This window comes from Carcharodon carcharias, chromosome 23, assembly GCF_017639515.1.
Source record: "Carcharodon carcharias isolate sCarCar2 chromosome 23, sCarCar2.pri, whole genome shotgun sequence".
Classification (NCBI taxonomy): domain Eukaryota; kingdom Metazoa; phylum Chordata; class Chondrichthyes; order Lamniformes; family Lamnidae; genus Carcharodon; species Carcharodon carcharias.
In genome coordinates, this window is record NC_054489.1 from 19801999 (window position 1) to 19826410 (window position 24412).

Here is a 24412-nt window from a genome sequence, read left to right on the forward strand (position 1 = left end):
TGTCTCAAGAGCAGTCAGGAAAACTGTACCCTATTGGGAAGCCTGTAGTATGAAAGTTAGTTGAGGCAAAGATTGAAACTGGAGTCTCCTAGTCCAATCTAAAGACCACTTGTGTAGCTACCAGGCTCCATTTGTTATTCTTGTTTAAACCAGTTTTTACACTAAAAAAAAAACACTCATGACAGAATGCCAATAACTATTTTTATTATGCAGGGATGCCCTGGCTCACACTTCATAACTGTTTACAGATTAATGAGAATGAAGTAGCTGATGTATTAATCCCCAGCTATTTTAGCAGAATGAAGTTGCCACCAGGTGAAGAACAGAATTATCCACATGTTCCATTTCCTTGGGAAAAAACATAATTATTTTTATATCAGAAGTGGTCACAACCATTGGAAATGAATTCCGAGGAAATGCTTAAGGAGGCTCTTGTGCGGAAGTGTAAATTAATTTTACATTCAGAGCCTGTGAGAAGGTCACCTATTGTTTTTTGATTTCCTTTATCAAGTCCAATTTTCCACGCAGCCTGATCATGTATTTTTATAGGCCCAAAACATAGGAAGATGGAGTGAAAAGCAGAAATAGCCATCCTACTCCTTTATTTACCTTGTCTTCTATCCTGCTCTTCCTACTGTCTTGAACTACAGGCCAAGGCCTCTTACTTAGATTTTGCCATAAGAAAAGAGAGTAACAGCTATGACATCATTTTAATAAATTAAATGTTAAAATAAAATTGCAGAATCTAATGGTTATTGTGGACTTGAAGTCCCTTACAGCAGCTTCCCCATCATCAGGCACACTCTTTGAATTGTGAGTAACTGGAGTTAAAAACAGGGACCTTTCACTTGATTTGCCAGATGCTGGGTTGGAGCATTCCCCTGCATTCAGAGCTATCCATACTCAGCATCATTTTCACTAGGATGCAAAGTACCCCTTTGCTTGCTTTTTCAGCCTCAGTTCTACAAAAGATGAAAATCAGTGTTTCTTTTGATTAGTGGAATGTACATGGAACATTAACTCCTTCCCCCACAGCATTCTTGTGAAACTTATGGTGACTATCCCATAACACCAACCTGGCATAAAGGCACTGTTCCCCATTGCTGTACTGGAATGATTGCTTGTGACGGCAGGACAGGCTTGGGTTAGAAATGGGACTCTGTGGCTCCTTCTTAATCTTCAGCGTGGGACTGTGAAAAGCCACTGTTGGGAAAAAAATTTAATGCCAGTTAGAAGTTGTCTTTAGAATTCTATGCTCTTCAATTCCATATGTTTGGCAGAATTCTGATCAATATGTGTCATCATTACCTCAAATGAATGATTTCTAGAAGCCATGGGAACCTTAATGCTGCTGTTTCATATACATATCTCAGAAAGCAATAACGGGAAGTTAGCTTCAGCACCAATGAACAATTTGGTATATTCCTATTCGTGCTTAAAACCAGAGCTACAAAAAGTGAATATGCACAGCCTCCTGATCAAAGCTTGGATTGAAATTCTACAATGTACCCTTGTATAAGAAACCAGCCTTTTTTTGTGTTACAGTATGTTAAAGTGTATTTATGTGAGAGGAAAAAAGGCACAAAGAAGTGTTGACTAATTGATTCTAGTTAATTATAAAAGGATTAAATGATTCAGAATCATGATTGACAAGAAATTTGCATAACTAGTTTAAAATGAATAAAATATAAAGAGCTGTATAAGCAGAGACCACTCATTTCAGATAGATGTGACATGTTAATTGAGCCGATTATACAGTGCTGCCACTAAAAACATACAACTGCAAATTATGCATCCCATTCCTTGGTCTATTAGCCAAATAATTGACCCTTGTACTGGATGATAATATTATCTGAGGAATTGAAGTCAGCACATGATGGCATAAGACAATGAACAAAGACAATGGGCAGAATCTTCTGTTCAGCGTGTGGGGGCAAGCCCCACATGCCAATGCGTAAAATGATGCGCGGTGACATCAGGCATGCGTCCCGACCTCACCGCGTGTCATTCCGATCTTTCATTCGACGGGCGTGCACCGGAATCGGCTGCAAGCCGGCCGAACTGTCAAAGTCCTATTAAGGCCATTTGTAAATTAATTAAACAATTTGAAAGGGCTGCCCGTCCAACCTTAAGGTTGTCGGGCAGGCGAAGAGCTCAGGCGGCCTTTGCATTTTTCATGAAACCTCATCCACGGGCGGGGTGAGGTTTCATGAAGGGTGTATTAAATTAATAAATATTTATTAAACAGCTCATGAGACGCTGTCAGATGAGGGGACATGTAAATGATTTTTAAACTTTTTTATTTTGAAGTTTCCAATTCAACTTAATCTCCCTGAGGCAGCTCTGTGCCTCAGTGATTTTTGCGCTCTCTCTCTCTCCCTTCTCCCCTCCGCCCACACAGGCAGCGCTGAGCATTACCGGGCGCGCGTCACGCTGGGCGGGCTTTAATTGGCATGCCCATGTAAAATGGCGGTGTGCAGCCAATCGGAGGTGGCGATCAGCTCCGCGCCTGTCCACGCCCAACCAACGGGGAGAAAATTCTCCCCTATGCATCCGAGAAAATGCTATCATCTGAACATTTGCTTGGAACTATCCAAATGCTATTCCAAATGGCACAATACTGTAACTCCTTACATATCCCTACACCTTAGGACGTTAGATGTGGCTCAGTTGGTAGCACCCTTGCCTCCAAGTCAGTTTTGCTATGGGTTCAAATCCCCCTCCAGAGACTTGGAATGCAAAATTGAGGTTGACACTCCAGTGCAATACTCAAGGAGTTCTGTTGGAGGTGCCTTTATCGTATGAGACATTAAACTGAAGTCTTGTCTGCCCTCTCAGCTGGGTAGAAAAGATCTCATGCACCGTTCTGAATAAGTTGGGGAATTCTCCCTGGTGTGCTGTCCAATATTCATTCTTCAACTAACATCATAGAAACTGCTGATTGTTGCATTGCCATGTGCAATTTGGCTATCATATTCCTGACACTAGAGCAGTGACCACACCTTAAAAGTACTTAATTGGCTGTAAAGCAAGGTCACAAAAGGTGCTATACAAATGCAAAGCTTTCTTTTTTTTCTTTCACCCTGCTAAGATTGAATAGGTTTTTATCGAGTTGATTGCTTTTAAAGGAAATAATTAACTGTTACACTGATAGCTGGCACAAGTTTGTGTGTGTGTGCCTGGATGCAATGGTCTAATACATGCTCCAAGGTTATCTTTTCAGCTGAATTCAGCAGTTATTCTCAATCAATTGCTTAAACCAACTGCTGTTTCCCAACTCTAGTGATAATGTGGCTGTCAGATGCTGGCAGCTTTTACTATATAGTCTGATTATAATTAACTCTGCAAAGTTTCTATTCAATCTGTATATATGATTTTACTATAATTTTTCAACTATATGAATATGGGAACAAGTAATCAGCCCCTGAGCTAACGGCCAATCAAGTGAGGTAATAGTGGTGCCAAATTCAGTTTGTTTGATCTTATCTTACCCAATTAACATGACTTCAATCTGCAGTGTACTAATAAAGTGATTGGGATTATACTTTAATGTGTTTTCCAATGGAACTGCTTCAAGTATTATTCAGTCTCGTGGTACCCTAAGCTGCTGGTGCTGTATATTATGATTTGTTGACATTACAAGGTAGATTCTAGAATCTTGACAGCAATAGAAAGCTTCAGTCCCATTAAAGTTTTGATTTACGACTTGATCTCCTGCTTACCACAGTTCCCATGAGATCTTTTCCACTATCTCACATTGACAGTAAGCCTGAAAGAAAACTATGTTGAAGAACATACTCTAAAGAACGTATGAATGTTTGCTTGCAGGGTTATACAGCGTTTTCAATATGAAATAGATGAACCCCGATGATCTCAAAATCATGCGTCACTTAAGTGGGCAGATCTTTTTGCGTCAAGTTAGAAGTCTGTGGGTTCTATCTCCATAGTCGGAAATGAAACTCTTAATCATAAACTAATACTTCAGTACTGAGAGCATCTCTGACAGTGCAGCATTCCACCATTTGGATGGGATGTTAAACCGAGGCCCTGCCTTCCTATTCTAGAGTTAAAGCAGATGTTAAAGATCCCATGACATTGTCAGATGAAGAGCAAGGAGTTCTGCTCATGCTCTGGTTAAATTTCCACCCTCAAACAGCAAAAACAGGAAAAAAAAATCATTTATCTCATTGCTGCTTCTGGTATCTGGTGTGTAAAATAGTTATTGTGTCTAAATAACAGTAACTATTTTGAGGCATCCCATTGTCTGAGAAGCTTCATGATTGGGATAGGGTGCTATTGAAACCACAAATTTTTACTTTACTGAAAGGCATAAGCTGTAATTGCTGGCGAAGATGGAGGGGACTCACACAACCTGGTCCCTTGGCCTCAGGAAGATAAATGGAGAATGCTGTTAGATTGATACCACACCAGAGAGCAGCACTGCCAACATTCATTGGTGTTAATGTTGAAATGGTGCTGCAATAGAATATATGCTTTAAGTTGGTAATTAAACACAGCTGTCCCCAATTGGAGAAGGATTAGGGAATCATTGCAAGAGTATATAAATCAGTTCAGGGCTTGGCCTAAATAGCCAAGTGGTTATGGTACTGGGTTTGTAACCCCAAAATCAAGAATTCAAATCTCACAATGGCAAACTATGAAACAATGTAACTTCATCTGAAACAGATGGAAACAGGTTTGTACTCAAAAGAGTTACTGCATGCTGGTGTAATGAAAGAACCTCCATTTATACAACACCTTTCCCATTCTCCCAAGTTCCTTTACAGCCAACTCAGTACTTTTACCTCTACGTCGAGCCTCCTCCTAGATGGTGTGCCCTGATGACGTATTTCTTCCGTCAGGTGCACGGCCTGAATTATGACGTGCAGCTCCTGTTTATAGAACAGCTGGGCCTCGGTGGCTCCTTGCAGGCGTTGCCCGTCTTTTACCAGGACCTGATCAAAGTCTGGAAAGTGGTCGCCTCGCGACGCAGCTCTCCCCTGTCAGGAGTAGCGGCTATCGTCAGAGAGCCACTGCTCAGGAATCCGCCCCTCCGTCCTTTTCAGTGGTTGGCGGAGAGGAGGGCTGTGGCCGCAGGGGTGACCAGGATCGGGGACGTGCTGGGTGGCGGAGGACTGGGCTGGATGCTCCCGCAGGAGTTGGCGCGACGCGCGTCTGTGAGTGTCCAGGTCGCAGCCGATTCCATCCAAGACCTGAGAATGGTCGTGCTCGGACCCGACGTTATTTTGGGTCTTGAGGTGGCCCAGGTGCGCGGTGGTCTTCCGTCTGAGCGTTCCCCTGTTCGGACGGAATTCCACATTGGCCCCAAGCCCCGAACCCTCCCTCGGGTGCTGGTGCCCTGCAATATGAGCTGCCTCGGGGACATGCCCTCTGTGCCTTTTGGCACGGCAAAGAGGGGCTTTTTGTACGGACTGCTGCTGCACACCTTCCATTTTCTCGCCCTTGTCCGTCAACCGGACACACCCTGGCGTGCCTTGTTGCCGTCCGGCGGCGGAGGCCCCCGATGGGAGGCCCTCTACAGAGGTGTCCTCCCCCTTTCTATTGGGGACCTGGGTTGGAGGGTGTTGCAAGCAGCAGTCCCTTATAATAAGAGGATGCATAGGTTCACGGACTCTCAGGACACGTGCCCTTTTTGCGGTCTTGTGGAGTCCGTGGACCATGTATACATAGGGTGTTGTAGGCCGCACTCCCTTTTTAGTTATTTGAAAAACCTTTTATTGATGTTTTGTTTGCACTTCAGCCCCACGCTCCTGATCTATGGGCACCCGGTGCGGAAGGGGGTCGGGAAGGAGGAGGACCTCCTCGTGAACCTGCTCCTGGGCCTGGCCAAGTTGGCCATTAACAGGTCCAGGCAGCGGGCGATCGACAGGGGAGTCCCGCCCGATTGTTTGTCCCTCTTCTGTGGCTACGTTCGCTGCCGGATGTCCCTGGAGAAGGAGCACGCGGTGTCTGCTGGCACTCTCGAGGCCTTCCGTGCTCGGTGGGCACCGCGGGGACTGGGGTGTTTTGTTGACCCCTTTAATCACATTTTGATTTGAAGTTTGTAAGTTTCCTTTAAACTTTGTTCTTGGTTTTACAGCTGACCTGAATTAGGGGCTGTGCCTGATTTATCCCAATTTTGTTGATTTGGTTTTCATTTAAAAGATTATCAACAGTTCAAATCTCACAATGGCAAACTATGAAACAATGTAACTTCATCTGAAACAGATGGAAACAGGTTTGTACTCAAAAGAGTTACTGCATGCTGGTGTAATGAAAGAACCTCCATTTATACAACACCTTTCACATTGTCCCAAGTTCCTTTACAGCCAATTCAGTACTTTTACCTCTACGTCGAGCCTCCTCCTAGATGGTGTGCCCTGATGACTTATTTCTTCCGTCAGGTGCACGGCCTGAATTATGACGTGCAGCTCCTGTTTATAGAACAGCTGGGCCTCGGTGGCTCCTTGCAGGTGTTGCCCGTCTTTTACCAGGTCCTGATCAAAGTCTGGAAAGTGGTCGCCTCGCGACGCAGCTCTCCCCCGTCAGGAGTAGCGGCTATCGTCAGAGAGCCGCTGCTCAGGAATCCGCCCCTCCGTCCTTTTCAGTGGTTGGCGGAGAGGAGGGCTGTGGCCGCAGGGGTGACCAGGATCGGGGACGTGCTGGGTGGCGGAGGACTGGGCTCGATGCTCCCGCAGGAGTTGGCGCGACGCATGTCTGTGAGTGTCCAGGTCGCAGCCGATTCCATCCAAGACCTGAGAACGGTCGTGCCCGGACCCGATGTTATTTTGGGTCTTGAGGTGGCCCAGGTGCGCGGTGGTCTTCCGTCTGAGCGTTCCCCTGTTCGGAAAGAATTCCACATTGGCCCCAAGCCCCGAACCCTCCCTCGGGTGCTGGTGCCCCGCAATATGAGCTGCCTCGGGGACATGCCCTCTGTGCCTTTTGGCAAGGCAAAGAGGGGCTTTTTGTACAGACTGCTGCTGCACACCTTCCATTTTCTCGCCCTTGTCCGTCGACCGGACACACCCTGGCGTGCCTTGTTGCCGTCCGGCGGCGGAGGCCCCCGATGGGAGGCCCTCTACGGAGGTGTCCTCCCCCTTTCTATTGGGGACCTGGGTTGGAGGGTGTTGCATGCAGCATTCCCTTATAATAAGAGGATGCATAGGTTCACGGACTCTCAGGACACGTGCCCTTTTTGCGGTCTTGTGGAGTCCGTGGACCATGTATACGTAGGGTGTTGTAGACTGCACTCCCTTTTTAGTTATTTGAAAAACCTTTTATTGATGTTTTCTTTGCACTTCAGCCCCACGCTCCTGATCTATGGGCACCCGGTGCGGAAGGGGGTCGGGAAGGAGGAGGACCTCCTCGTGAACCTGCTCCTGGGCCTGGCCAAGTTGGCCATTAACAGGTCCAGGCAGCGGGCGATCGACGGGGGTGTCCCGCCCAATTGTTTGTCCCTCTTCCGTGGCTACGTTCGCTGCCGGATGTCCCTGGAGAAGGAGCACACGGTGTCTGCTGGCACTCTCGAGGCCTTCCGTGCTCGGTGGGCACCGCGGGGACTGGGGTGTTTTGTTGCCCCCTTTAATCACATTTTGATTTGAAGTTTGTAAGTTTCCTTTAAACTTTGTTCTTGGTTTTACAGCTGACCTGAATTAGGGGCTGTGTCTGATTTATCCCAATTTTGTTGATTTGGTTTTCATTTAAAAGATTATCAAGAATTCAAATCTCACAATGGTAAACTATGAAACAATGTAACTTCATCTGAAACAGATGGAAACGGGTTTGTACTCGAAAGAGTTACACTCAAAAGGTCCGGCACTCTCGGTCACAATGTGTCGTGTATAAATCAAGAGTTCAAATCTCACAATGGCAAACTATGAAACAATGTAACTTTAACTGAATAGGAACAGATGGAAACGTGTTTGTACTTGAAAGAGTTACAATCCTGGGTGTCTGGGAGGAATTGGGAGAGTCTGTGACTTTGCTTTGCTATCTTGGAAACAAACCTGTTGGAGGTACGGGCTAGCTTCAAACTCATTCTTCCACAACACACAATTATTGGAATTAACAATTGGAAAATTAGTGATCTAGGCCATTTTCCCAACTGAAGGAGGTTGCAAACAGCTGTGAGGAGAGAAAAATCTGGATGTTAGCTGAAGAAAGGTGGGTGTCACTGGGCTGAGTATATCAGCTCCTATTTTATTCTGCAGTATTAACAATCGCTGTTTGAATCGGTAAATTATGTAGCATTGAGGTACTCGGACCAGAATCCTCTCAGATTTGATCACCAGCCTGTACTGAGCTGTCTGATTTCACCTGAAGCAGGGGTAGACACTGAAAATGGTTCGAGTACTCATCAGCCAAGGATGGGGAGCTGAGGGGGGGCTACAAGGGGGTTTCAGTGATGGCAACAGTCTGCTGCTGATTCCTATCCAGCGACTCCTATCGGAAAACGCATGCTATTAACATTGGGCGAGAATGGCTTGTGGTGGTTCAAAAGGCTTGCAGCATTCATTGCCATGGCTCACAAATGGAGAGTAATCATTTAGGCAATATACCAGAGTGGAACTAATTTCAGGGTAAAACACAAAGAAAAACCAACAAAAGGCATGTTATACTTTCATCCCAATGCTCTCTCTGATCACCGCCCCCCCACCACCCACCCCAGTTAGTCAGCTTTTATTAGTAATGTCAAGTAATAAAATATATTGTCCTTGGGCCTGTTATCTGGTAAAAGTTAATGCGAATGACATCACGCTTTAATAGACTGGATCACTTATTTCAAATCCATTTAATATATTTGTAGCTGATTGATTTGCCTGTCCCGGTTACGCTGTTCAATAAAGAGGAACTATGCACGGCTGGCTGAACAAACCCCATGATAGGGCTTTGAGAGTTAATAAAAGAAAGAGATAACTATTCCATTTTAATGCAGAGATGATATTGATTGGTTAGATTTATCATTTAGGTTGTTATTAAAGAGGAAAAGGCTTAAAACCAAATGATAAACAGATGGATTTGCTTCCTCCCAAGGCTCTGCAGTTGGGGTCACACAATAAGCCAGTTCAAAAAACACTCACTATTCCTACTACCCATATCCCTCAGAGTACAAGGAAAGCCCTGGAGAGCATTTACATCCCAGTATACAATTCCTGCTCGAGAAACATGATTTGGTCAGAACTGGACTTATTCGAGGCTTTAACATACACTGTGTATACTTGGAGACACTCTGGACTGTGAGAGAGAGTGGGGCTGGGGTGGGGGGGGGGTGGTGGTCTGTCAGTTGGAGCTCCCTATCAATCAGGGAAGAACTGGTAATGAGAGAGTTCCCAAACACCCTGGTGAATGGCTCTGGGATGCTGTGTTATTGGTGCCTCCGGCCTTTTTCTGTGAGAATCCCACAGAGGGCAGGGAAGTTTGGAGGGCAGAAAGGCTCGCTGACCTGCTACCAAAATTATTAATTTGATTTCAGAACACATGAAGTTTGGGGTGATGGGTCATAGAGTGTATGAACTGAGAATGGCCTTCCTCATCCATAGCTGCCACATGATCTAGTGGAGTAAAGCAGCATCAAAGGCGCCAATTGATAAAAACCAGATGGATCCAGCAACCAAAATAATCTCCATTAGGTGGGAGTCATACATAAAAGGAGTAACAAAAGGCAGGATGTTTTCTCTGGTAGGGTAAGGTGGAATGCACCTATGAAATGCAAGATTGAAAAGGCTTTTAGTGGCTTCATTTGTTATTTTCACCCTGCTGTGATGTTATGGTTATAGTGAACAATTAGTTCAATTTGCGTGCGCTAAAATATCTGAAATATATTTGCCATTTTTATAAAAGGCCAATAGAATGGTTACATGGACTGTTTACCTGATGACTCTGAGTCATTGCAGGAAGGACTGAAGTCACATAAGACCGGAAAGGTTCCACTGTTTCAGCTGAGAGTTAGTGGGGCTTCTACAGTTGGTCTCAGCTTCTTGACTGGACAAGAAAAAGAATCCGCCAGCCACTGATGATTATCCATGAGATTTACTGAAATGTACGTGTTGCAGATGAAGATAAATTGGTCTTTGGATGTGCCCTCAAAAGGTATATTGGCAACACTTTCTACACTCACACATGAAGGGGAGAAGGTGGTGTAGCAGTAATATCACTGGAGTAGTAATCCAGAGGTCCAGATTAATGGTCAGGAGACATGGGTTCAAATCTCACCGTGGCAGCTGGTGGAATTTAATTTCAACTAATCAATCAGTAATGATCAACATGAAACCATCATCAATTGTTGTAAAAATCCATCCAGTTTGCTAATGCCCTTTGGGGAAGGAAATCTTACCTGGTCTGGCCTACAAGTGACTCCAGATCCACAACAATGTGGTTGACACTTAACTGCCCTCTGAAATGGCCTAGTAAGCCATTCAGTTCAAGGGCAATTAAGGATGGAAAATAAATGCTGGCCTTGCCATTGACACCCTCATCCCATGAAAGGAAAAGCTTATACACCTTGCTAAACTGCTGTTCATTACAACAAATGATTATCTTCCATTCAACATGCGGTACAAATTGTGATATGGAGCATTATCCACCTGAATGTTTCCTCTCCATCTTGAAGATGCTGACATGGAGCAGTGCAGTTGTACACCCTTCAACCAAATGATCATTCTTCAGATATGAAGCTAGGCAGTGAGTCTCAGCAGTATATTTGACTGTGAAGGGATGGAACACAATCCTGTTCAAACCTGTCCTGGCCTAATGTTTTTACAATTACTTTGCACAAGGACCACTGGCAAGAAGTGATGAGGAAGAAGAGCCCTGGCACAGATTTTCCTTCCCTATACCAGGCTGTTCAGATTATTTTGTGCAGTCACACTGGGTGCGTTATCTAGCTATGCTCTAATCACAGACCTGGCTGATTTGAATGACTCAGTGCCTTTAGCAACTGAGGCACTGGGGAATATGTACTCTAGTTTTTTTTATTCACCTGTAAACTGATTATTAAACTGCAGCTTATACAACAGAAGATAGCTACTGTACTTATTCACTAATGTTAGTGATGATCACTAGAAATTGAACTGGACTAGCCATATAAATACAAGAGCAAGTCAGAGGCTAGGAATCCTGCAGCGAGTAACACATCTCCTGACTCCCCAAAACCTGTCCACCATCTACAAGGCACAAGTCAGGAGTGTGATGGAATACTCCCCACTCACCTGGATGAATGCAGCTCCAACAACACTCAGGAAGTTCGACACCATCCAGGGCACAGCAACCCACTTGACAGACACCCCATTCACAAACATTCATTCCCTCCACCACTGATGCACAGTGGCAGCAGTGTGTACCATCTACAAGATGCATTATAGGACTCACCAAGCCTCCTTAGACAGCACCTTCCAAACCCACGACCACTACCATCTAGAAGGACAAGGGCAGCAGATGCATGGGAACACCACCATCTGAAAGCTCCCCTCCAAGCCACTCACCATCCTGACTTGGAAATATATTGGCCATTCCTTCACTGTCACTGGGTCAAAATCTTGGAACTCCCTCCCTAACAGCACTGTGGGTGTACCTACACCACATGGACTGCAGCGATTCAAGAAGGCAGCTCACCACCACCTTCTCAAGGGCAATTAGGGATGGGCAATAAATGCTGGCCCAGCCAGTGACACCCACATCCTGTGAATTAATTTTTTAAAAAAAATCACTAACTGCAAAAAAAAAGAGGGCAATGGTTGGAAACATTTTCTTACCTTACCACACAAAGGATGAAAGAAGATCCCTTCAGGTTTCCAATTGTGTATGTTTTGAACAGATTTGATGAGGCCCTGTCTGTCTGCTCAACTAAATGTATAAGAACCCATGCTACTGTTCAAAGAACAGCAGGGAATTTTCCCTCAACCAAGACTACTAAAACCAGATGATCTGGTTCATCATTCACATACGGTTTGTTGCACCTCATGCTTGCAAAGTGGCTATTCCCTCTACCCACTTAACTGAGCTTCAGAAAGATTAAACTGCTGGTTCCAAAGCATTTTAGGACATCATGTGGATGTGATAAAGTGCTAAACGAAATCATAGAATAGAATCAAGGGGCTAGTCTGTCCTTCATGCCTGTGCAGCTCTTTGAAATAAATGCAGGTTTGATCTTCTCTCTACAAGCTTAACATGCCACATTGGGATCTCCACTGATACAAGTGGAAGTTTTATTCCAGTAACAATTGTTCTTAAGGGCACTGAGGAAACATAAAATTGTAGAATGTTACGGCACACAAAGAGGCCATTCAGCCCAACAAGTCTGTTATGGCTCTTTGAAAGAGCTACTCAATTAGTCCTATCCACCTGCTCTTTCCCCAAAGTTGTATAAATTGTGCCCCTTCAAGTGTTTATCTAATTACCTTTTGCGAATTATTATTGAATCTGCATCCACCACACTTTCAGGCCATGAATTCCGGATCATAGCAATTGGCTGTGTTAAAACAAAATTCTCCTCTTCTAGCCTCTCGTTCTTTTGCCAATGACCCCAAATCCAAATTCTCTGGTTTACCAACCGTTCTGCTACTGGAGACGGTTTCTACTAATGTACTCGTCAAAATTAATATTTTGCGTTCAATAATTATTAAACCTACGTCAGAATGAAGTTAAAAGCAAAATACTGTGGATGCAGTATCAGAATGAAGTATTTAGCTATGAAATTTAATTATGATTTTCATAACTGGATACAACTTCCCTTTGCCAATTTTTTCCAGTAACTCCCCAGCTCCCTTTAAACACTGACCCTTGCTTCATGGATGCCTAGTGTGCTCCAAGGCCATTAATTATATTGCGAGCCTTGACTGGAAGTGCTGGCACACAACAGGCAAGCCAGACCTGCCCACAGCCATTTTCCAGCAGAGGTCATCAGACAGCGGACAAGAGCAAAAATCTATGCAGATTGCTCCCCCTCTAAATCTTACACAGTATGCCAACATTCTGCCACTGCTGCAGTTGAAAACAAAGCGCAAACTGTTGTGCTTTTATAATGATATAAAGACAACAATCATTCATAAGGGATCGTGTAAACAGTCTCAGTTCATTTATTTAAACCAGGCACATAAGAGCATATGTACATGGATAAAAAGCTTAAAGACATCAGCAGCAGAGCCGTCTGTCATGTGGTCTGCCCACAGGCCAAAGTGGAACTGAGAATGGACGTGGCACACTTCCTTTCTAGTGATGGCATGCTGCTATCCCTTAAAGGCCTATTACAACATACGCAAACTGGAACCAAACCGGAGATCTCCTGCTGGCCTTTGCAGCTCAGAGTTCATGTGTGGACTTGCTGAGTCACTGGGGGAGTAAACTGAATGCATTTAATGAGCCATATCAAAATTACAATGCTATAAACTAACTATATAAATAATTAGCTTTGTAACAGTTGTAATTTGATTCTGTTATTTGCATAAAAGCCAATAATAACTTCTCCACATGACAATATTAAGATGGGATAAATTTATTTTTAAAAAATTGCTGACATCAAAAACATTATGAACTGGATATTTCATACCAAACACCAAAAATTGTCTTATATCAAGAAAAGTTGTGGGATTCTGTATTTTGCAATTTTCAAAAAAGTCATATATGCATTTAGGTCTTAACCTTCTCCTGATGTTTGGTAAATTCAGTGTTCCTGGTAGAACTGAGACACAGACCAGGAATGATGCAGGTCTGAACTGCCAAGTTAGCTGCTCTTAGCAAGGATGCCGATAGGGGCATCGTAGTTGACTTTAGTGTCCCTGGATGGGAAGGGAAAAATAAATCTGCAGAGCTCATGTTGAATGAGGATAAGAGTAAGCTTGATGCTGGTGTCCATAATGTCAACCAGCATGCCAGTGCAGAATGTCATGAAAAGCCGATTATAGCCATGAATTACTTACGGGCATATTGAACTTTTTAAAGGAAGACTTGTGTGTATTTAAAGAAATACAAACAAGGACACTGAGCAAAAAATAGCTGATAATGTAAAATGACCACTTTCTGAAAAAATTCCTATGTGGATTATACTGACAGACCTGTCCTGAGAGAACATGGAATGTCACACCTGAAAAGGTGTTTAGGCCTTCCTCAAGCAGAGACACTAAAAAGGGAGATAGGAAAGATGCAAAAGACTAAACTTTAATCTCCTGTGGCTGCAGAGACAAAAAGATCGGATTACCACGTCTCAACAGCCATCTAAAATTCATCTCCTGTTGATTCATATCTCAGAATGTATCAAATGGTTGGAGATAAAAGAAGTGGGCATGACATTTTTCTCCCTTACAGGAATACACAGAAAATTGAGTTAAAAAGCTAGCTGCAGAACAGTGCTAGTGTCCTAGTATGCTGGTGTACGTGACAGCAACAAGATGGCCAACTAGTCACTCCTGTATTTGCAGGGAAAGTCTCTCTTTCTCTCTGTTGCAGGAGACAAGGCTCAGCAGAAGCCACAATCAAAATCAGAAATAGAACAGCTTCCTCAGCTACCCTGTGGAACCAAGAGTCTCTGACCCACTGTGAAATTGCCAAAGTCAGCTCTACTGAAATCACCCAACTTACCAGTCACAACTTTTTGCCTCACAGACAAGCCAAAGACTTATTCGTATATCTTTTTAACTTTTATTTGGATTCTTAACTTCTCATTTCTAATCTGCATATGTGTGTGTGTTGTGTTTTTATTATTTTTCTTGGGTTTTTAGTAAGTAATAAACTTACATTTTCTTTGACTCAAGAAAGCCTGGTTAAATTGGTTCCTTCTAAAAAAAAAAATACATTTAGACTGGGAAAAGGTATCCACAGGGGAAGGGATCCCTTTTAAATTAACCTTGTTGTGACCAACGGAGGGGAGCCAGCTAATTCCAAAATTGGAGTCCTGTTTGGGAAGTTAACAAATTGGGGTCTTGTCCCAGGGACCAGTTGTAACAACAGTCTAAACTCACATATACACAAGAATTAGGAGGTTTGGCCTAATTGGCCCCTCGACCCTGCTCGGACTGTGGCCTGAACTCCACTTTCCTTCTTGCCCCTGCCATAACCCTCGATTCCCTTGTCAATCAAATGTCTGTCTAACTCAACCTTGAATATATTCAAAGATTAGCCTCCACTGTGCTCTGGGGTAAAGAATTCCAAAGATTATTCCTAAAATTCTGAGGGAAGAAATTCCTCCTCATCTCAGTCTTAAAGTCGAAGACCCCTAATTTTGAAACTGTGGCCCCCTGGTTCTAGATTGCCCCATCAGGGGAACCATCCTCTCAGCAGTTATCCTGTTTCACGTTTCAATAAGGTCACTTCTCATTCTTCTGAACTCCAGCAGATATAGGCCCAACCTGCTCAACCCTTCCCCTTGAAGGGGTTGTCCAATCCCAGGTATATAAAGAAAGAGCAACAGAGAAAAGAGTAACACTGGATCACAAAGAACTGTGCTCCAGCATGATTCAGCACCTTTAAGGACGAAGGGGAAAAATTTGGAAGGAGTAAAGAAAGAAATGGCACATTTCCCAACTGATTTATATTCCAATTCCTCTGATTGGCAGGTTAAGTGGGCCCTGGAGTGGTGCATTAAATTCTTGTATGGATTCTATCAGAAACAAAGACATTTACAAAAGAAGTCTGGATAAGCAGTAAACTGGATCCAGGAGTGCCCATTGCATTAAAAACTCTCAACCAAGCCCAGTTATTCTTTCCAGGTTATTTATGACTTTACAGGGATTGGACAGTATTGACATAGTAATATTCCCATTTAATATGGCAACGTACTCAACCTTAAATCTCTTTCATCAGAGTGATGTTTAAATCACTTATATGCATGCACAATATGAATTGGAGAGAAAATGCTTTCATCATGTTCAATGATTAGCTCCATCATTACTTTCCAATGACTACCTATGGCATATCGTGTGAGTGGGTGTAGAATTGCTACTGTAATAAGGGGTTAGCTGCCCGAAATTACATGATTTATAATAGTGTCTGAGAATATTGGCCTTATTTTTAGCAGTTGGGTGCTGTCAGGAATAATTTGCCTCCAGCGAACTAAGAAAAGAAGCTTGTGTTGTAAACTGGATGTCTCTCGCTCTGCACATCACCACATAGCTCAACCATTACTTAACTAGTTCCATGTTGAATCTCAGGCAATTTGTCTTACTTCCTTGTCATTTGATGATATAGAGCTGCTTTTCAACACGTTCCAACGCGATCAAGTCTGACCATTGAAAAGCTTGCCTCCTGATAAGCAATCCTTCTCATCTCTAGATATCATCACTCCCTTATCTGTAAATTGATAGATCTGTGCTTATTGCTCCTTTAGAAGTGCCTTTCTTCTTGCTCCGAAGCTCCAAGTATCATGGCCTTCTTGCTTTTCCTTCTCCTGCATGACCTCCCATGCCGACTTCCAATCTCACTTCACCCTGGATCTCAAAACTGTGGAGACCTTCTTCTTTCAGCAACTGACACCTTTTAAAAGTCAAGCTTGGCATAATTTAACTACATTCCCTGATTTATGTTGTCTTCCTCCTTGTTTCTTTCAAACTTCTTGCACTTCATTCCTCCACCTTCATAAAAGGCCGACTCAGCAATAATATAACAACAACAATAACCTGCACTCAGATTGCACCTTTAATGTAGACAACTGAAATCTAAGCAGCGCTGAGAGAACTGTTAAGGGAAGTGACCAAAGGGACGGTCAAAGAGGGAGGTTTCTGAAGAGCTAACAAAGTGACAGGATGAAACAAACTGGGGGAAGATGCTCCATAGTTTTGATGACAAGATGGCTAACGGCTCGTACCGTACATGGGAGTACAGAGTGGAGGAAGGCACGGGGCACAGAGAAGGAGATAAAAGGTAGCCAGAGTTGGATACATTGGTGCATTGGGCTGGAAGACACTATAGAAGTAGGGACATGACTCAGCAATAAATGAGAATTGATAATGCAGAGACTAACTGACACCAATGAATGAGTCATACAAACTGAGAAGGTCCCTGGTTTGATGCATGATCATAAATGGGCTATGCCTCTTTATTAAGAGGAATTTCAATATTGGGAGACACGAGCTGCATTTTCAAGTAATGTAGTGATCTCCCAATTAGTCTCTGAGTTCCCAGGTTTAGTGAGTTGCGTTATTTGCATCACCAATTTTCCATCATCCATTCACATTTAAAAGGGACACTGGTAAGGCCTGTTGCAACCTATATTTAACATATTTAGAAAAATACTGGTTTATAATTGCACTAAATTAGGTAGTTAGATTTTTAGGTAGTTAGATTTTTCCTTCATCATTCATCTCTCACAAGGTCAATTTAAGAGTCATGTACCTCAATTCTGGGTTAATGTTTAATGTGATGTTAAGTTGTCTAATTTAGACAAATGATGAACGGGCTTGCTTAAAAAGGAGCTATTACTTTGTCTCTTGTTTTCTTTAATTTAGTTTAGTTGGCTGCTCAAAAGAGTAAAAATGATCCATTCATCTAAAGTTAAAATGTATATGGGTTGCAAAATTGCACACTTGAGTTTTTTATTGAGTCTTTCTCATTTAAGTGAAAAATAAATAGAATTAAATTGGATGGTCTGGAGGAGGGGCTAATGTTTCATAGCCACAGTTGGACGAAAGTGATTAACAGGTTGTCAAGTTTATTGGTATTAAACATTTTTAAAAAGCTGCAAAAGTTGGCAGGTGAATTAAAAGCAAAGAACACTTCAAATATACAGCAGGTCTGTCCACATTTTTTAAAGAGAAAGACAATACACTGTTGGAAGATAAAATGCAAGTCAAACTTCAGAACTTCCTCTTCCTTGCCTCACTTTTTGCACCCAATTGGTATGGAAGAACTTACTTCTCTCTCATTTTTGGTTCTGACAAAGGGTTACACACACTATACTCAAGTTGTCTTTCTCTTTACAGATGCTGAAGAACCCACTCCGTTGTTTGCAACCTTTTCTCCTTCAGTTATTAGCACGATTAGGCTCGTGTCTATTTATTTAATTCTAGCAATGTCAAATTGAAATTGCCATCTGCTTGTAAAGTAATTAAAAACAAAATGTTGTGCAGAGCAGCAGTCCCTGTATTGCAGAGACAGATATTTGAGCAAACTAAACAATCTATATCCATCTCCCTCAAAGGCAATTAACGATGCACAATACTAGCCTTGCCAACAACACCCATATCTCATGAATGAATTAAAACAAAACAAAAAATATTTTATGGATAATGTATACTTTGTTGATTGCTCCACAACAACTATCCTTTTGAGAGAGATACAATGACTTATGCATGCCTCTTGGGGGTATCTTATTGGTAGTGCACAAATAAAAGTATTTACCCGCACCATCAAATATTAACCTGAAAAGGGGGAGCACAAACCCTTAGAAGGGAAAGCCTCTGGGGAAACTACTTGCCCATAAAAGTTGCAAATTCCAGTTAGAATTCAGTAAGACCTCATTTTAAATTTTTCTGTTTTAAGTTGTTTCGATTTAACTTTGTGTTTTTAATGGGGCCAGTATTAAGTGTTTTGCATTGGGTTTTTCATTTTAATGCCATTTCGCACTGGGTGTGTTGTAGGCTTGCATGACCCGAGTGGAGCCATTTTGGAGCGGCCCCTCCCACTGGCTGCCTCTCCAGCTTGTGGCTTACTTCTGCTACCTAGCTGCTCTCACTCGGTGTAGGCTGCTCCCAGCCTCGTGCCACTCACAGCAAGGGGTTTGGGAGAGGGAAGTGACGAGTGGGAGGATTGGAGAGCAGGAGAGATGGTGAGTGAGGAAAGTAGAAAAAAGTATTAGCGTATATCTTTTAAGTTAAAAATAAAAGTTATTTTAAGGATATAGTAATTCAGCAATATACAGTGTATAAACTTACAGGTATGCTTCTTTTTTTCCCCTAACAGGAAAAGTCCTACAGAACCTAACTGAAGGTTTTACAACGGTTGTAATTTGATTTGCTTAATGTTGTTTCATTTAAAAGTTACTTTCAGGAATGCAATTACAATGTTAAGTGAGGAATTACTGTAATGCACTGACCATGAGCATTTATTGTACTGTTGCTTCACTTTTGACTTAAGCAGGGGTTGACAACCTTAACAAGACAAGTCATTTTTAAAACAGAGTCAAAAACACACCTTAAGAGTTGCAGTGTGGTTACTGAAATGTCAATAATAATGTAAAACAGGATAGAGCTATTTCAACAACATCTTAAAGATTTTTACAAAAAGCTGTTAATTGAATGATACTTTTTCACAAGTACAATGTTTTAAAAAAAAGGTTTTAGAAAATGAAACAAACCATTTAATGACCATCAAAATGGGTTTGATTGATCAGGGTCAGGAGCTACATGAGAGACCTTACTGAGTCTGAGTCTGTCGTGTTCCAGTATGTTATGAATTTTCAGTCAATACTTTATATTTTTAAAAGCCACAAAAGGTTACAAAAATATGGCTGGTGAGGATCACCTGACTCCTCTTCTAGATTGAAATACTCCCCTGTCTCAAGAGGGAAGAGAAGGAATTTTCAGACTGATGTTGACTCAATGCCTTTTCCCCGAAACGAATTCAAAAGGGTAACTAGAAATTGAATGGGTCATTCAAGTATAAAAAGACATCATCTGTCTCAAACTCTCAAGGTGGGAAAGTCATCACACAGGATGTATAATCGACCTGGCTACCCACTTTATTTGGAAAAGGGCTTTGGATTTATTAAAAAAAAAGGGTCATAAGGGCGAGTCAGCCATGCTTGTTGCCTGCTTTTAAAGCAGCAAGAAGCTGTCCTGGACAGAGATTCGATCAGAAAGCCTTCGAACCAACTGTAGTTAACCAAGCAGGCTAGGTAATAAACAGCAATATCTCAAAAATGGGAGAAGGACTCTCCCCAATCTATTCAAACTTCAAATTCACTTGAGAAACAACCTCCTGAAAATTCAACTACAAGAAGCCTCACAGCTTATTAAATAAAACTCTGCTTACAAGACCTTTAACTCACTAAAAGCATCAATTCATCTAAGAAAGTATAGGCCCGGCATGAAGGGGAGAAGGACAATTATACATTGTAATCATAAGTTTGCCCCCATCTGTATTTCGTCTTTGTGAGAGTGATAATGGAAATCTGTGGGATAATAAATAACCTCCCTTATTTTAAAACTCACAAACAGGCTTGGGTTTATTTAAAGTGGGACAACAACTCTGAGGGTAAGAAAACACACCCCCCCTCACATACAAAATGTTTTCATCACGAACAGTGAGAAAACACAGAGGGAAAAATTTTCCCCCTGTCCGGGGTGGGGGAGGAGGAGCGCGGGAGCTGGCGTGAGCAGGCTCGCCGCCATTTTATATGGGCGGGCCAATTAAGGCCCAGCCAGTGTGACGTCCGCCAGGAAGCACTATGCACTCCATGTGCGGACTGAGGGAGGGGCTTCCCTCAGCTGGGAATGCGCTCTTTCTCGCATGCGTGCGAAAGAGCACTCTGATCTCCCTGAGGCTAAGAGCTGCCTCAGAGAGATCACCTCAGAATTAAAACTTTTAAGTTATATATAACTGAATGTAATGCATTAATTCCAGCATTAAGTATATATCTACATAGGGTGTACGCTTCACAGAAGTGTTTTCCCCTTTCATGAGTACCATCAGAAACAACCGTGTAGAGCTGAAACTTTGACAAGCAGTGTATCAGCAAAACTCCACAACAGGGCTTTTGTTGTATGCCTCTAATGAAAAGTATTGACAGAGTACAACTGAATCAGACAAAAGGAGGAACTTAATGGATTTAATACAAGTGAAAAATTATAAATGGAGAAAATAATGGGACCCTAGATAGACAAATTTTCATGATCAAATGGTTTCCACCTCAGGGAAGTTAAAACAAGTGAGGAAATGCCAGACAATTTTATTTTAATTTTCCAAAGCTTTCTAGACTCAGGAATTATGTCCTTGTATTGATAAAATTGCAAATGCGTCTCTAATATTTAAGATTAGTTGTTAGAAACAGGGAACGACAGATCTACAGGTTGAGCATCAATCGTGGGGGAGTTTCTGGAATCTATCATCCGAAACAAAATGGCTGAGCACACATAGGGCAGAATTTTACAGCCCCGTTTTGGCAGGGAAGGGGGCTGTAAAATGCGGAGGGCCATTATAAATGCCATTGACGACAGCGGGAATGTCAAATCCCACTGTTGTAAAATTCTGCCCATAAAAACAACAACTTGCTTTAGAGAGACATTACAAAACATTCCATTAGGATTGCGAGCAAACACTGAACAGGAAGGGGAAAGAGGGAGGGGGTAACAGAATGAGGAGGGGGCAAGACACAAGTTGAAGAGAAGAGCCTTAAACAGACTTCTGAAGGGGAAGTACATGGTAGCGATGCTGAGAGATTCAGAAGGGGCTAGGCACATTGATTGGAGCATTAATGATGGATTGGAACTTGAAAACTGCAGTGTTTTAGCCTCAGCCCTTTAAACATAATTGTAGTACAGATTGGCCTAAATCCATCAAAGAGCAACCTCTTCCAACCCAACAGGCTTAGGGAGTTTAATGAGCTGCAGGTGAGCTGTAATTGAATTGGCTTTATTAATTTAATGAAAGTGCTTATATTCATAGTGTCTTTCACAATCTTAGGTTATCGCAAAGCATTTCACAGCCAATGAAATGCTTAAGTGTAATCATTGTTGTGCTGTAGAGAAATTGCCTATTGTTCTTTGAATAGTGCTATAGTATCTTCTACATGCACCTGAGAGAGTTGAGTGTAGAAGGGGCACTGGCTTCATATCTCATCCAAAGATGGCCCTCTAACAGTAGAGCACTCCCTCAGCAGTGCATTGAAGTTTCAACCTAGATTATGTGCTCAAGTCTAGTGGGATTTGAACACACATCCTTCTGACTCAGATGCCTTACCACTGAGCCACAGCTGCCGCTTAAAACAAGCTGGGGGTCTCGAGAAAGGAATTTACAGGCCGGATTTAGCCCACATCTTGCAAGCTGATCGCTCCCATCTGGGAGTGAATGCGTTGCCTGACATGATACAGATACATACATATCAGGAGATCTTCAGATCAGTCCTTAGAGCGGGCTGAGTTAGTGGATCTGAGCGAAGGTTGACAGAAGTACATTACTGTCACATTCCCTTAGCTCAGGGAGGTTAAAAAGCAGCTAGGTTCTTGCTTCAGCCACCTTGTCATGCCTGTGGATTGTCACAGAATCACACAGTGCAGAAGAGGCCCTTCGGCCCATCGAGTCTGCACTGACACGTGAGAAACACTTGACCTTCCCAACCTAATCCCATTTACCAGCACTTGGCCCATAGCCTTGAATGTTATGACGTGCCAAGAGCTCATCCAGGTACTTTTTAAAGGGATGTGAGGCAACCCGCCTCCACCACCCTTCCAGGCAGTGCATACCAGACTGTCACCACCATCTGGGTAAAAAAGTTTTTCCCTCATATGCCCCCTAAACCTCTTGCCCCTCACCTTGAACTTATGCCCCCTTGTGACTGACCCTTCCACTAAGGGGAACAGTTGCTCTCTATCCACCCTGTCCATGCCCCTCATAATCTTGTACACCTCGATCAGGTTGCCCCTCAGTCTTCTCTGCTCCAATGAAAACAACCCAAGTCTATCCAACCTCTCTTCATAACTTAAATGTTTCATCCCAGGTAACATCCTGGTCATCTCCTCTGCACCTCCTCCAGTGCAATCACATCCTTCCTATAATGTGGTAACCCGACTGCACACAGTGCACCAGCTGTGGCCTCACCAGTTCTATACAACTCCAACATTTGTAATCTATGCCTCGATTGATAAAGGTAAGTGTCCCATGTGCCTTCTTCACCACCAACCCACTAACATAACCCTCCGCCTTCTGAGATCTATGGACACACATGCCAAGGTCCCTTTGTTCCTCAGAACTTCCTAGTGTCATGCCACTCATTGAATACTTTCTTGTCAAATTACTCCTTCCAAAGTGTATCATCTCAAACTTTTCAGGGTTAAATTCCATCTGCCACTTATCTGCCCATTTGACCATCCCGTCTATATCTTCCTGTAGAACAAGACACTCAACCTTACTGTTAACTACCCAGCCAATCTTTGTGTCATCCACAAACTTACTAATCCTACCCCCCACACAGTCATCTATGTCGTTTATATAAATGACAAAAATAGGGGACCGAGCACAGATCCCTGTGGTACGCCACTGGACACTGGCTTCCAGTCACTAAAGCATCCTTCTGTCATCACCCTTTGCCTTCTACAACTAAGCCAATTTTGAATCCACCTTATCAAATTACCCTGTATCCCATGTGCCTTTGCCTTCTTTATAAGTCTCCCATGTGGGACCTTGTCAAAGGCTTTGCTGAAATCCATATAAACTACATCAACTACACCACCCTCATCTACACACCTGGTCACCTCCTCAAAAAATTCAACCAAATTTGTTAGGCATGATCTCCCTCTGACAAAGCCATGCTGACTATCCCTGATCAAACCTTGCCTCTCCAAGTGGAGATAGGTTCTCTCCTTCAGAAATTTCCCCAGAAGTTTCCCTATCACTGACGTGAGACTCACTGGCCTGTAGTTCCCTGGCTTATCTCTACAACCCATCTTAAATAGTGGAACCACATTAGCTGTTCTCCAGTCCTCTAGCACCTCCCCCGTGGCCAGAGGGGAATTAAAAATTTGTGTTAGAGCTCCTGTGATCTCCTCCCTTGCCTCCCTCAGCAGTTTGGGACACAAATCATCTGGATCTGGAGAATTGTCCACTTTTAAGCCTGCCAACACCTCCAATACCTTGTTACGCCCCATATCAATTTGCTCAAGAACCTCGCAGTCTCTCTCCCTGAGTTCGATACCTTCATCCTCATTCTCTTGGGTGAAGATGGATGTGAAGTATTCATTCAACACTCTACCGATGTCCTCTGGCTCCACCCATAGATTGCCCCATTGGTCCCTTACGGGCCCTACTCTTTCCCTGGTTATCCTCTTCCCATTGATATACATATAGAATATCTTGGGATTTTCCCTACTTTTACCAGCCAGAGCTTTCTCATATCCCCTCTTTGCTCTCCTAATTGCTTTCTTAAGCTTCACCCTGCACTTTCTGTACTCCACTAATGCCTCCGCTCATTTGCTTCCCTTGTACCTGCTAAAAACCCCTCTTTTCCTTCTCATCGTAACGTAATATCTCTGGTTATCCATGGTTCTCTGGGCTTGTTACTACTCCCTATCACCCCAGAGGGAACATGTTGAGCCTGTACCCTCCCCATTTCCTTTTTGAATGCCCCCCACTGCTTCTCTGTAGATTTCCCCACAAGTAGCTGTTCCCAGTCTACCTTGGCCAGATCCTGCCTTATTTTAATAAAATCCACTCTCCCCCAATCCAAAACATTTTTTTGCAACTTGTCTATTTCTTTGTCCATAACAAGCTTAAA

The 24412-nt window shown here is 43.0% G+C and overlaps 1 protein-coding gene across 1 annotated transcript in view; it reads right to left on the reverse strand.

The window, feature by feature from the left end:
- etv4 (ETS variant transcription factor 4) overlaps positions 1–24412 on the reverse strand; it is a 104393-nt gene that overhangs the window by 51208 nt on the left and 28773 nt on the right. The window contains exon 6 of the mRNA XM_041173584.1: positions 1077–1203. Coding sequence (XP_041029518.1) covers positions 1077–1203 — 127 coding nt within the window. The remainder of the gene's footprint in view (positions 1–1076; positions 1204–24412) is intronic.